General features: G+C 40.5%; 1 protein-coding gene across 2 annotated transcripts; it reads left to right on the forward strand.

Annotated features, from left to right (window-relative positions):
- Positions 1-2,407: 2,407 nt before the first annotated feature.
- Positions 2,408-11,933, forward strand: RAB9B (RAB9B, member RAS oncogene family). 2 transcript variants are annotated; one of them, XM_073890283.1, is made up of 3 exons: positions 2,408-2,581; positions 7,220-7,295; positions 8,443-11,933. In XM_073890283.1, the coding sequence occupies exon 3, from the start codon at positions 8,485-8,487 to the stop codon at positions 9,088-9,090; it is 606 nt and encodes a 201-aa protein (XP_073746384.1). In that variant the 5' UTR covers positions 2,408-2,581; positions 7,220-7,295; positions 8,443-8,484; the 3' UTR covers positions 9,091-11,933. The 2 variants fall into 2 exon arrangements, with proteins under 2 accessions (XP_073746384.1, XP_073746383.1); XM_073890282.1 differs by having other exon boundaries at positions 7,220-7,291.
- Positions 11,934-12,828: the final 895 nt, after the last annotated feature.

The following is a 12,828-nucleotide window of genomic DNA, read 5'->3' on the forward strand; positions in this document are numbered from 1 at the left end:
TTTTATATTAATTACATTCCAATTACATCTTCTTTAAGCCCAGGTCAATGTATTTAGAACTGAATCAGGATTGGGGACTTTTGGAGATAATAAATTGCATACACTGAATGCTGATTTTTGCATGTGTGTGTCACTCTACAAAAGTCACATTTTCTCCAGTATCTAAAGACAATCATAGTTTAGCTTCCTATGTACTGACTGCACTAAGATTCTGTTTTTGGTAGAAAAGTGATATGTGTGTGTGTGTATAACTGTGTCACAAAGATAGGATTAAATTATTTCATTATGCATGGAAGAGTTATTCATGGAGGGCATGGTCTGAGAGACCTCAATGGTGGATCATTTAGAATAGTCTAGTCTGAGAGCCACAAAACCACCTACAGCAGTTACTTTGAAACTTTGAGCTGTCCATTTTGTGCTGTTTCCTCATTAACTAATGGTAGTCACATTGCTTCTGTTCCATATGAATGGTAGTTGCTTTCAAAAGGCCTCTAGAGATTCTTTTAGAATAGGATTTGCAGTTAGGAGTCTTTGGACTAACATAGGATTTCACTTACCCCTAGGGGTTCCCACATTCTGCAAATATGTAATGCCTTCAGCAGTATGAGCTTCTGGCTACAGAACTGGGTGCCCAAGCCTAGAAATTAAAAGTTCCTTAAAACTTGCAAATAGGTTTAGAGGATTCTCGGAGATTATCAAACTTGGAAAAGTAGCATCTAGAGAAAAGGACAAAAGAGCCTAGATTCACTTAAAGATGAGAGACTCTAATATGAAGAACTGTTGTTTTGAGTAGTTCACAAAACAATTTATTGGAGTTCAGAAAGACAGCACAGAGACATCAACATATTTATTTTAAATTTCTGTGTCAGAGTATTGTAATGTATATGTATTATAATGTATCTATAATGTAATGTATAAAGTATATATACACAGTAGTACATATATATAACCTATAAATACATATACATATATGGGGGCCCATTCTCAAAAGTTTTCTTTTATTACAGATAAGAATGTGTGAGTAAAAATTTGATTTAGAGGATTAAGTACATCTCTTTATCAGAAGTGTGTTTTAGGGTGTTTGTAGGGGGCAGGACTAGTTTAAGTAGAGGTGCAAGGGATTCAGTTAGATCCATTCATTTTATTTTAAAAGAACAATAATTGATGATATAACCTTCATTCATATTAAACAAATTCATATCAAACAAATTATGACTGTTTAGATTTTCCATCATATCCTCAGGGCCTGTCAGAAACATTGACCTAGGCCCTGAGGATATGATGGAAAATCTAAACAGTCATAATCCTGGACTTTATGGTAAAACATAGTTTAGTGGAGGAAGGTAGTTGTCAAATAATCATACATTTAAATATCTCATCGTAAATGGATACATATTATGAAGGAAAAGTACAGCAGGCTGGCTATATGGGCCACCAGAAATCAGGGCACTTTCTCTTATTCTGGGGTTATTGAGAAAGGTTACCTTAAGGAAGTGACAGTTAACCTGGGGCCTGTGAGATTGAGTGGTTGACTTGTGAAGAGCTAGAGAGTGGCCCAGATGCAGGGAGAGCGTATGTAAGAGCCCTGAGGGGGGCACATGGTGAGTGAGGGGCAGTGCCATATAGGCACAGGTTCTCATACATCGGGGAAGCTTCGGAGATGGATCTGCCTGAGAGTCGGAGCGCAAGCTAAATGACCCCAGGAGCTCTTTTGGTTTCAGGGGGAAAAAATCACAAACTAGTTGGAGGTACCAGAGGGCCACAGGAGACAAAAAGGGACTGGCTGGGTGGCTAAGCACAATTGGAACACTGCATTCTGCCCCAGCAACATGTCCAGAAACCTCAGGTAATACTCCCTGTGTGGCCATCTAGAAAGGTAACTGTTAAGATTAAAGGGCAGTGTGTTTTCCAGGCCTGAGCTATCAATGTGAACCTTTCTGTTTGGATTGCCAAGAGAATTTCATGAGCAGTGCCAAGCTAGAGGGCCTAGTAATGCGTTGTGATCATGGGTTTCCCTGAGTTATTTGAAACCAGAGGGTGTATGTGCTATCCTCTGCAAAAGTAGAGGGTTTGGAAGAAAGGTAAATGTGAGGTAAGTTGAAGGATAATTGCAGGAAATGGGGCGTGGCCCGGGCAGCAGAGGAGCTAAATGGGAGAGCAATAGTTGACGGTCCATTGTCATTGTGCCTACTAATCGGCGAGGAGAGGAGAGGACAAGGGAGGCCAGGGTTGGACCCTGCGCATGAAGGAAGAGCGAGCGAGCCAGGGAGCGCTCTTGACACGGGAGGGCAGGAGGCCGCTACGCCGGGTCTCCTGCTCCAAGAAAGGGGCACAAGGAGGCGGCGCGGGCCCCGCCCCCTCCCCTGGCGGGCGCGGGCGCGAGACGCTGCGCGGCGGCGGTGGCGGGCGCGAGCGGCAGCTGTCAGGCCACTGAGGTCCAAGCTGCTCTTGCTGCCCCACCGAGGACGAGGAGGCAGCAGGAGCGGTGACCGTGTCACTGAGGAGCCGGACTGCCGGCACGCAGAGCTGACCTGCCTGGCACCCGCGGCGCCCCCCCACCATCTCTCTCCCATTGTATTGGGTAAGGTGCGGGTGCGTGGGCAGGGAGAGGGGCTAGCGGCCAGTGGACGCGGGCGGCCGGGAGGTGGGGGTGGCCTGTGGGAAGAGGAAAAAGGGAGGTCTAGGTGATCCCCCGGGACATTTGCACCTTGGGAAAGAGGCCTAGGCACTGCAGGGGTCGGAGTTGGGGGGGAAGGTGACGATGGAGGGGGGCGTTGCTGAGTAATTCGGAGCGGCTGGCAAAGCCCCGCAGACAGACGCAGGGCTCCGTGGGGAACGGGTGTGGCTCAGTGCGCATGCGCCACAGCCCCTCGTTCTGAGAGATGGGGATGAGGTGAGATGACCCGGGTCCGAGGTAGTTGGAACTGTGCGTAACATCTCACTTTCTAGATCCCCAATGCCAACAGTGACCCTGTCGTAGAGATAACAAGGAAGATTCTTTCCCCTATACTCTGCTCGCTTAATGTCACCCAAACCTCACCTACCTGTCTCCTGGCAGTCTACTTGGGAAGAAGTGGCCTGAGGACAAGGCCAAATTGCTATCTAGTGTGCCTTCGGGCTTATAGCCCTAGAGCTGTTGTTGTGAGGAGTGAAGGGTTAGAGGTGAAATTCCACATTGAACCCTTCTGGTTGCATATAGGATATAAATATGGTCATAAATGTGGGAATAGTGTTTCAGTGGCATGACAGCTGTAGCATTTGGACTCAGAGCAGGAATGTAGCTGATAACTTGATTGCTCTACACAATGAATCCAGTGTGTCAGACAGCTTCCCCGCTACAGAACCCTCCCCCACCCCCACCAACAAGCATCAGGTTGTACTGGAAACAACCTACACCATTTAAGGTAGAGGGTCTCAAAGATGCAATCATTTCTTATTTGTATTGATTTTTACCTAAGTTAAGGAAAGCCCTGCCCAGTTTTCCAGTGCAGTATTTTCCAAATACTGTGCCAGGAATCAACAGTGAGTTGGGTGGCCCAACCAGTGTGTCACCAAGATGGGTTTTCCCTGTAGCTTCAACCATGGCTCCACCTCTGTGCAGATTACCACCAGGGCCACTCTCATCCACTACCTAACTCTCCCCTGCTGCTCTTCCCCTACCCTCAGCCCTGCAGTACCACATCCCTGTCAACACATGCTCCCAAACTGCACGTTGGATTTGAGCATCATTCCGCCCATGGCAACCAAACTGATGTTGCCAGTTTGCTTTTCTATTTCTCGTCTATCCATCATCACACTGAAATGTTCTGTTTTCAAAGGTTCACCCTCTTTCTCGTCATTGTACTGCTTCTTTCCACACTCACACCCTAAGCATCCCCAGCTAAATACAATAATTTTAATAAGCTGTGTGGGTGCGGGCACAGCAGATTCAAAAGGTTTCAAGTGTGTTGAAGAACAAAGAAAACTAGGGAGCATCGGTTATGTGAATTTCTAATTTACCTTATTGTCTGAGACTTAGACTCTGGGGGGAAAAAAGTGAATATACTATTCTTAGAGAATTATTGTTAATTGTGGAGAGTGGGGTAAGAAAGGAGAATTGCATCTCCGGGATATTTGAGTTGTTCAGAGGCAGATCTGTCTCTGAATAGGACCAAAATCAGATTAAACATTTTAGTCAAAATCCTAAGCTGATATGGGACCCATACAGGATGCATAAGGGATTTGACTTTCCTGTTAAATGTACTTCGGTTTATCAAAGAATTCCATTGCCTCCTTAATGCTATCTTCTTTTAAGGTTTGACTTTAATCTGGCATATTCTGGAGGAGTAAAAAGTTTTGGTTTACTTTTATACTGTGCTAGTCCTTTTTGAGTATGTACTAAAGGATATCACACTTATTTTCAAATGATGATAATGATAATGATGATGGTCGGGACTCCAGCCTCCACTGAAAACATAATGTGGAGATAATTATACCGCTCTGACATTTGGTGGGTATCGAGAAATTTATATATTTCTCTTAAAAACGGGGGGACGGGAGAGGGAAACTAGAGCATTGCCACTGGCTTTCAACAGGTGAAATCCCTGGTAAGTCTCATCTAGAAAGTGATGCAGATAAGTCCGTAACTTCTGCTCTTTAGTCACAAATAAATAATAGTATTTGGACATCTTACAGAACTGCAGATCTCTTGTACCTTGGCATCAATTCAGAGGCATTAGTTCTGAGCACCCACCTAAACATTTAACTAATAAGTGAATATTATTGATTATCCATATGAAGGATATGCTTGCTGCATGGATGGAGGGGCTTCAAAGACTTACAAACAAGGGTTTTACCATCCAGGAATTTAAATTTTGGTTGTGTAGGAAGGACATACTTAGAAAAAAAAAGATTTTTAAACTAAATAAGGCAATATAATGATACCATTTCAACTGTAAATCATGAGATCTGAAGCTTATATGTTAATTCATAAATTCCTTGAGGGTAGGACCTTGCTTTAAAAATGTGTGCATTTCCAACAGTGTCTACACCCAATGGGTGCTCAAGTGATAATCTTTGCAAAGTAGGTAGGGAGAAACCAGAGGCAGGGAGAGAAGAGCCAGGAAGTTTTCACAATAGATTAGATGCAAGGAGATGTGGGCCAAAGTGAGGATGGTAGCAGAGGACCAGGAAAGAATATTCCAAGGAAAAATCCACAGGATTTAGTGACTGAAGACAAGGAGACATGTCTAAACTGTATTCAATTCTACCTTCAGGAGACAAATGGGAGTTGGAGACAGTGGAGAACAGAGGGTTACCTTAGTAAGGACAGAGCACGCAATAGGCATTAAAATGTTTTCTCAATCATCAGTAGCAGGATTGGACCAGAAGACCCTTAGGGTCCCCCCAACACTAAGATTCTGTGGTATATGCAGATACTCAAAATTGTTAGGGAACAAGGCCTTCTCAGATATTGAAGGAAGAGGAAAGGAAGAATTGTGATCTTCCTACTGGCAGGCCTTTTCTGAGGAGGGTTCATACTGAGTCACAAGGCCCCCAACAGTGAATGACAGGAGGTAAAGGAGCAAGAGGAACAAAAATCTGAAACCCCAAATTTCAATACATGCTTACAAATTTTTGCAAACTTCCTAAGTTATTCATCCCCCCCCAAATCCTGTGAGTTAAGTAGGGCAGGTATTATCAGTTCTGTATTTGTATAGGAAGATATTGAAACAAAGCAAGATTAAATAACCTGCTCAGGTTCATAAAATAAATGAATGGCATAGTAGTGATGAAGACTTTTGTCTCCTGATTGCTGCCAACCCAGTGCACTTCACACGGAGCCACACTGCTTTTCCTCCCTTTTCCCTGGTATAGAGCCTATGTACCCAGAAGTTGTATGTGCAAACAACCAAATAGGGAATGCACAAGCAACTGCAGCATTATCTCAGATGGTTATTAATACTTCATCATTATTCCTGGAGTTGAGTATTTGGTTTCCACATTTGAGTCCTTGACCATCATTTGAGTTTATCCACAGCTGGGAAAGGAGTGTTAGTGAATTGTTTAATGATGTGAACACCTGTTTGCTAGGAACTTGAAGAAGCTCATTTGGCACGGGCCCTTAATACTACCAGTACTGTTACCCAAGTTTGTACTTCCTCTGTTCCTTTTTTAAGTGAGCAGTCTGTAAAATTATCCTACAGACCCATATAAAGGATAAAGAAGTGTGCTAATGCTTGTTTCATTTCCATTTAAAGAAACGTTTGTTACTTGAACTAGTTCCAAAGAAAGCAATTTGAGAGCAGGAAAAAAGAGGACAAAAATCAGTAATGGTAGAAAACTTGAAAAATTTTTAGAGTAGATATAGACCAAGAAGGAAGATAAAGCCTATCAATTTAGAAGACACTATTTAAATTCATAATTACTGATTTAGGTCTCTGATGAATTCCTTATTATATGCTTTATATTTGAAAAAAATAACATGAGATTATTAGGCAATAGAGATTTCTTACACTCTTCTTTATTCTTAAGAAAGAATACTCAACAAATCTAAGAACTGTTTTTCTCTTGAGACCAGCACTCTTGATGCTGCTTAAATAACACTCTTGCCATAATTAACTATAATGTTAAGTGAAGTTGTGTTTGAATTTAATAAAGCCAGCTAAATACTAAAACCTGTGTTCAAGACAGATGATCAAAATTAATTAGTAAAATAGCCAAGAGAATATATTGTAAACAGGGAATCTCCAAACATTATTATTTCTTCTCTGATCTTGTGGAATCAATTTCAGAGACAGTCTCGAGGCAGATTGGTGAATGCATTAATAACTTTCTTGGAGTTGGGAACATTGGTAGACATAAAGGGAAGGAGTTTCATCTCTGACTTAGGATTTTGACATGTCTTAGACGACTCCTCTGTGCTTTCCCTTTCCTGAATATCATCTACTTCCTTTGATTTACCTTTACTTTGAATGAAGAGTTCAGTGGAGGACAATATAAAACTCTAAAAGCCATATGAAGTACACTCATTAGGACAAGTTAAAGTTTTTGCAATAATATTATTTTGTCCATGTTAAGCATTTGTAGCATTTTGAACTCTTAAGTATATTTGTGAAAAGCATCCTCTACAGGTAAGTTGAGGTGGGTCTGTTTCTTTCCTGACTTGAGTATATTTATATATAGCCTTAACTTTGTTTTATTATATATTTTTAAAAATGTTCCCCAATCCATTTTCTAGAACCCTAAAAAGAAAGAATAAAACAACAACAAGGAAAAGAGAAGACTAAAATTGTGGCAAAGACCCAACTGTGTAGGTATATATATATTTTCATTTGATCTCTTAAAAAGGAATATTTAGAAAAATATATAATTATTACACATGCACCCACATAATACTAAGGACTAATGAGGCTTTTTAAAATTACATTCCAAATGTGTGTGCCTCCAGAAGCTCTTTTGCATGTGCTCTTTTGATTAGAAATTGGTTTTCATCTCTTTGGGTCTCTTGCATAAATAACACCCAGTTAACATCATCATTGTTTTGTTCCCACAATGGACCAAGTGTGAAAGTATTTACCAAAATCTAGTACTGGTTAGTTGTTCAGTAAACGTTTGATCTTTTTATTGTAAGATGCATTCTAGATATTCCATGTACAGACATGTTGTGGAGGTACCAAGAAAGGTACTACATTGTTATTAGCACTTTAAAGTTTACAGTCTATTTTCATTAGTGCCATTATGGAATTAGAACCTAAATCTAAAAATTAATAAGCTATTCAAGATTTTCTTCCTAAATGATAGCTGTTATAATGATCCCAGTCAACAATCATCAATTTACATGTCATTGTTCCATGAAGAAAAGATTATGGAAGATCCTTTATTTGTGAGGGTATCTGTATCAATGCAAGTATAATGAGGCAGATGCCTGAAGAAACTTGACCTTTATCTCTCTTCCAAGTTCTGGGGTCCAGTCTAATTGTAGCCCCAAATTCTACTGATGTAATTAAAATTTCAGCTCTACAGCTTTCTCTCCTCAATAATTCTTGGGTCCGTCATGAACAGGCTTCAAACTCCAAATCAATTTTGTACTATTTGCCTCTTGTTTGGAACTGTCAAACTGGAAACTCATAACATGGTTACACATCTGAGTGGTATTCCTGTTCTAGGCTCTCTCCCCTAGAACAGGGTCAGAACTGAACCAAATTATAGCACCATCTGCTAGTCCATTTGCCCATGGCATTCAGCCATTTTCCTGGCACAGGCGGAAGACCTCAGAAAAACAAGACCTATTTTTCCTTGTATGCAAAAGGATTCTATTCCTTCTGCTGTACTATATAGTTAATGACCGTGAATCAAGAGAGGTTAAATGAGTAGGCCATATAATTCAGAGAAATTTACTATGAAGTTAATTTCAGTTTCAGGTTTAACTGTTTTCCCTCCTACTTTTTCTTTTATTTTCAGGTTCTCCTGGTTATAAACTCCTCCCCAACTGGTGCTGCAACAATGAGTGGGAAATCCTTGCTCTTAAAGGTTATTCTCTTGGGTGATGGTGGAGTTGGGAAAAGCTCGCTTATGAACCGTTATGTAACCAATAAGTTTGACTCCCAGGCTTTTCACACCATAGGGGTAGAGTTCTTAAATCGAGATCTGGAGGTAGATGGACGTTTTGTAACTCTCCAGATCTGGGACACTGCAGGGCAGGAACGTTTCAAGAGCCTTAGGACACCCTTCTACAGGGGAGCAGACTGCTGCCTCTTGACCTTCAGCGTGGATGACCGGCAGAGCTTTGAGAACCTTGGTAACTGGCAGAAAGAATTCATCTACTATGCAGATGTGAAAGACCCTGAGCACTTCCCCTTTGTAGTTCTGGGTAACAAGGTAGACAAAGAGGATAGGCAAGTGACTACTGAGGAGGCACAAGCCTGGTGCATGGAGAATGGGGATTACCCTTATCTAGAAACAAGTGCCAAAGATGATACTAACGTGACAGTGGCCTTTGAAGAAGCTGTCAGGCAGGTGTTGGCTGTAGAGGAACAGCTGGAGCATTGCATGTTAGGTCACACTATTGACTTGAATAGTGGCTCCAAAGCAGGATCCTCATGCTGTTAAAAGCAGGAAGCCTTATAAAAGTGTGCCCCAAATTGTTCAGTCAATAGTGTCAGAATAACTGTGCCCCTCTAAGAGGGCACACACACAAAAGGGTAAGAGAGAAGGTTGTGATTGTTTATCAGAGCCTTTCAAATTGAGGTTGTAGAGCGATTAAAAAAAAAAAGCTTTATCAAGCCAAGTGTATTTTGCGTGATTTCTGCTCTTTCCTTCTTGTGTGTATCAGGACTTTTCAGAAAGCTTCAGTCCTGAGAGATTTAAATATTTTCAAATCACAGTTTAAACTTAGAACCCAGCAGCATGAAGGAGTTAAAGAGCTACAGCTATCCCTAAAAGTGTTCCATTAGTCAACTAACAAATGTCACCGTGGACTCTTGGCAATCAGTTTCTGATATTTCTGCCAAAGGAAGAAAAAATAAGACTCTGAGCTGTATTACAATAAAAAAATAATGCAAACAAGGATGTCCTAAGCTTCAATTATAAAGAGGTTGTGATCATTAGGTATATAACAGTACAGTGATGTACACTGCCTTGTTTGAATCCTCATATAAAGGTTTGCTCCCATTTGAGCTTTTCAAAAAATATCTCAATAAGAGATACACTGATGACACTGGAAATTGATTATACTCTTCGTGTTTGAAGTAACAGGGTACTAGTGAATGGATTATGCTTAAATAGCCAACCGCCCATGCAAATAAATGGTTGGTCTGCTTTTACTTAGTAAGTCTACTTTTGCTGCATAGGGATGTTGCTTCTCTGACAACCTCTTATCAATTTAGCAATGCTGCTTAGTATATGGCTTTGGATGCAGTGCTCTCTGCTCATAGTTTTGAGGGTCCTTTGGTCCACTGTGCTCTGCTCTCAGAGAACCCTTCAGAAAAGATTGGGGGATAACGGGCTTTTCTCACAAGGTTCCTTAACTCAAATATTTATTATAGAAGGAACTAATATCTTGTATGTTGCACTGTATGTTCAGCTGGCCAAACTAGGACACTGAAAGTAACAAGAGAGCAGACTTTAACCCAGTGGTAGACTGAATTTCTCATAGAGTTGTCCAACAGTGGAATGGACTGCCTTAATAATGAACTCCCTTCCAATGAAAATATTCAAGAAGATACTAGATGACCATCTGTTAAAATACCATAAAAAAGAATTTCTGTCCTGGCTAGATATTTGGTTTCAGGTCCCTTCCAGCTCTAAGTTCTATGAATCTGCAAGGTACAAACTGTTTCAGTGCCATGTTATCATTAGATGTTTCTTAAGACAACAGCTAAGAGGGACTTTGGAGTCCCTCTGGAGAGGGACTTTTAAAATTCTCAAACTATTCTGGGATCAGCATTTAACGGCAACTACACAGCTCTTTCTTTGGCACCACAGCAGGAGAAATTCTCGAGTTCTGAGTAGTTATTATGTGCCCTGATATAAATATCCTAAAAATACCCTATTAAAATACAAGAACGGTTTGTCAAATTTTGATTACCATGACTGCTAGCTATATACTGTATTACAAATATGCAGTCTAGTTCTTGTTGGTTGATCTATTTGTCCTGCAAAGCTTTTAATCTGTACTTTTAAAACATCTATGTTAAAAAAAATAGTGACCCAAGGTAGAGGGACAGTTAGAAGTGACCCCCCCAAAAGAGATGGAGGCCGGGGAGGAAGCAGGAGCTTATAGCCTAGGGAATATAGCCTAGAACTCTCCATTGTAGCCACATATGGAATCAGCCTTACATGTGGGACCTTATGTGCTTTAAGAGCTCTGGGACTTTTTGGCTACATAGACAAGTGGAAGACGGTAGCTCAACCCAGTCATACTCAATATTTCCCATTTAAATAGAGTCCTGACCCCATTGTCAAAGTAATTTTGATGCCAGAAGTCGAAGCCAGAACTGGGACCCCACAGCTCTTAAGTATTGGTCCCTATCCTGCCTATGCCTATAGCCAGCCACACTGGCTTCCAAGTTCTACGATTGTTTTCCTACAGTCATGTTAGGGTGAAAATCTGTACATCAGAACTGTTAAATGCTAATTGTTTTTAAGTGCATGAGACCTGGGGCCTTCTCTTTCTACTTGCACTCTGCTTATAATAGTTTCTATTTGTAGATCTCAGGCTTACATAAAGACCTCCATCCACTCACAAAAGTACTTGTCACTATTAGAATGGCATGTGGTCATTTAAGTAAAAAAATGATGTGGGTATCCTATTCATAGACCTCCTGTCTAACCGAGGCAAGTGTTAATTTTATTGACAGGTCATCTGAAGCCCCTTTCCTCTTAGCCATACCAGTTTTCTCCTGCCAAATCACTACACAGTATCGTAATAAAAGCAGTTAACATTAAATGACAAAAACAGTGGCATTTTGGTGAGTAACACTCACTGGGGTGCTGACACAAGTTTGGGTAAGATTATAAAACACCAAAGGCTGAAATCTGTGGGTACCAGGAACTGTGCATATAGGTTTAGAAATTGTATACACTAGGATGTGCAGTGCAATATTTTCAGAAAGTTTTTTTTAACAAACTGGATTTTTTTGAATAAGATATTTCTAATTAGCACTATACTGTTTTTCAATAGTCCATTAAAACATCATAAAGAATATTTATTTAGTTTATTGTCATGTATTGGGCTAAATTCAGGGGGCCTCAGATTCCATATGTCTTCAGTGGATTGATGAATTTCAGGTTAATTTGTGCCTGCCTCAGCCATCTCTACTTTACCTTGAGGTATTCCACGATCCTCTCGTTGCAGGTGCTGCTAAAAACTCAAAATTGTGTATCAGATATTTTGTTTCAACTGTAAAAAAAAAATCCTCTGTGTTAAAGTGAATAAAAAGTGCATTTTGAATAACCAGTATACAGTGTTTGTGCTTCTTCTCTCCCTTTCTCTTTTTGAGCAACTGGTGGGTGTGACAGACGGTACTTACCAATCAAATCACTCTTCGAGACTGCACTGCATGTGGCCTCTGGATCATGTTTTCACCGTGGTACCCCAAGCAGCCACAACCTAATGATCAGAGAGATAGGTTCTACTGATTGGGAAACAAACTCAAAAGATTAAGGTGGGGAGGTTCCTTTTATTTTATGTCACTTTTTAATGTATGAAGAACACTGAGACTGGAAATTGGATCTTGACTCTCCACTTCTTCATTATAATTTATATTTTTCTTTGTTAATATGTTTTATTAAAAATGTCTTTTTTATTATGTTAATCACCATACATTACATCATTAGTTTTTGATGTAGTGTTCTACGATTCATTGTTTGCGCATAACACCCAGTGCTCCATGCAGAACGTGCCCTCTTTAATACCCATCACCAGGCTAACCCATCCCCCCACCCCCCTCCCCTCTAGAACCCTCAGTTTGTTTCTCAGAGTCCATAGTCTCTCATGGTTCGTCTCCCCCTCCGATTTCCCCCCCTTCATTTTTCCCTTCCTACTATCTTCTTTTTTTTAAACATATAAGTATTATTTGTTTACTTCTTCATTATAATTTAAAACAAATGTTAAACCATCACAAAATATAAACAGAATATACATATTCCTTTTATCTTCCTGGCTGATATGCTGTCCAGATCTTAGGAAAACATGAAAACATGGGTGAAACAAATCAGAAAACAAAGGATGATTTTGTTAAATAACTCTGTTCTCTTGCTTATCACATACTGGACTTTAAAGATACTTGCATTAGCATCAAATGGCTTGAACATCCATAGTGGTGACTTTTAAATTATGGGCACAGG

This window comes from Callorhinus ursinus, unplaced genomic scaffold, assembly GCF_003265705.2.
Source record: "Callorhinus ursinus isolate GAN/ISIS: 27379988/994484 unplaced genomic scaffold, GSC_fseal_2.0 scaffold135, whole genome shotgun sequence".
NCBI classification, from domain to species: domain Eukaryota; kingdom Metazoa; phylum Chordata; class Mammalia; order Carnivora; family Otariidae; genus Callorhinus; species Callorhinus ursinus.

What these genes read in the sequence shown, in the direction of transcription:
- RAB9B (XM_073890283.1), top strand. Translation starts at nt 8,485, where the DNA reads ATGAGTGGGAAATCCTTGCTCTTAAAGGTTATTCTCTTGGGTGATGGT.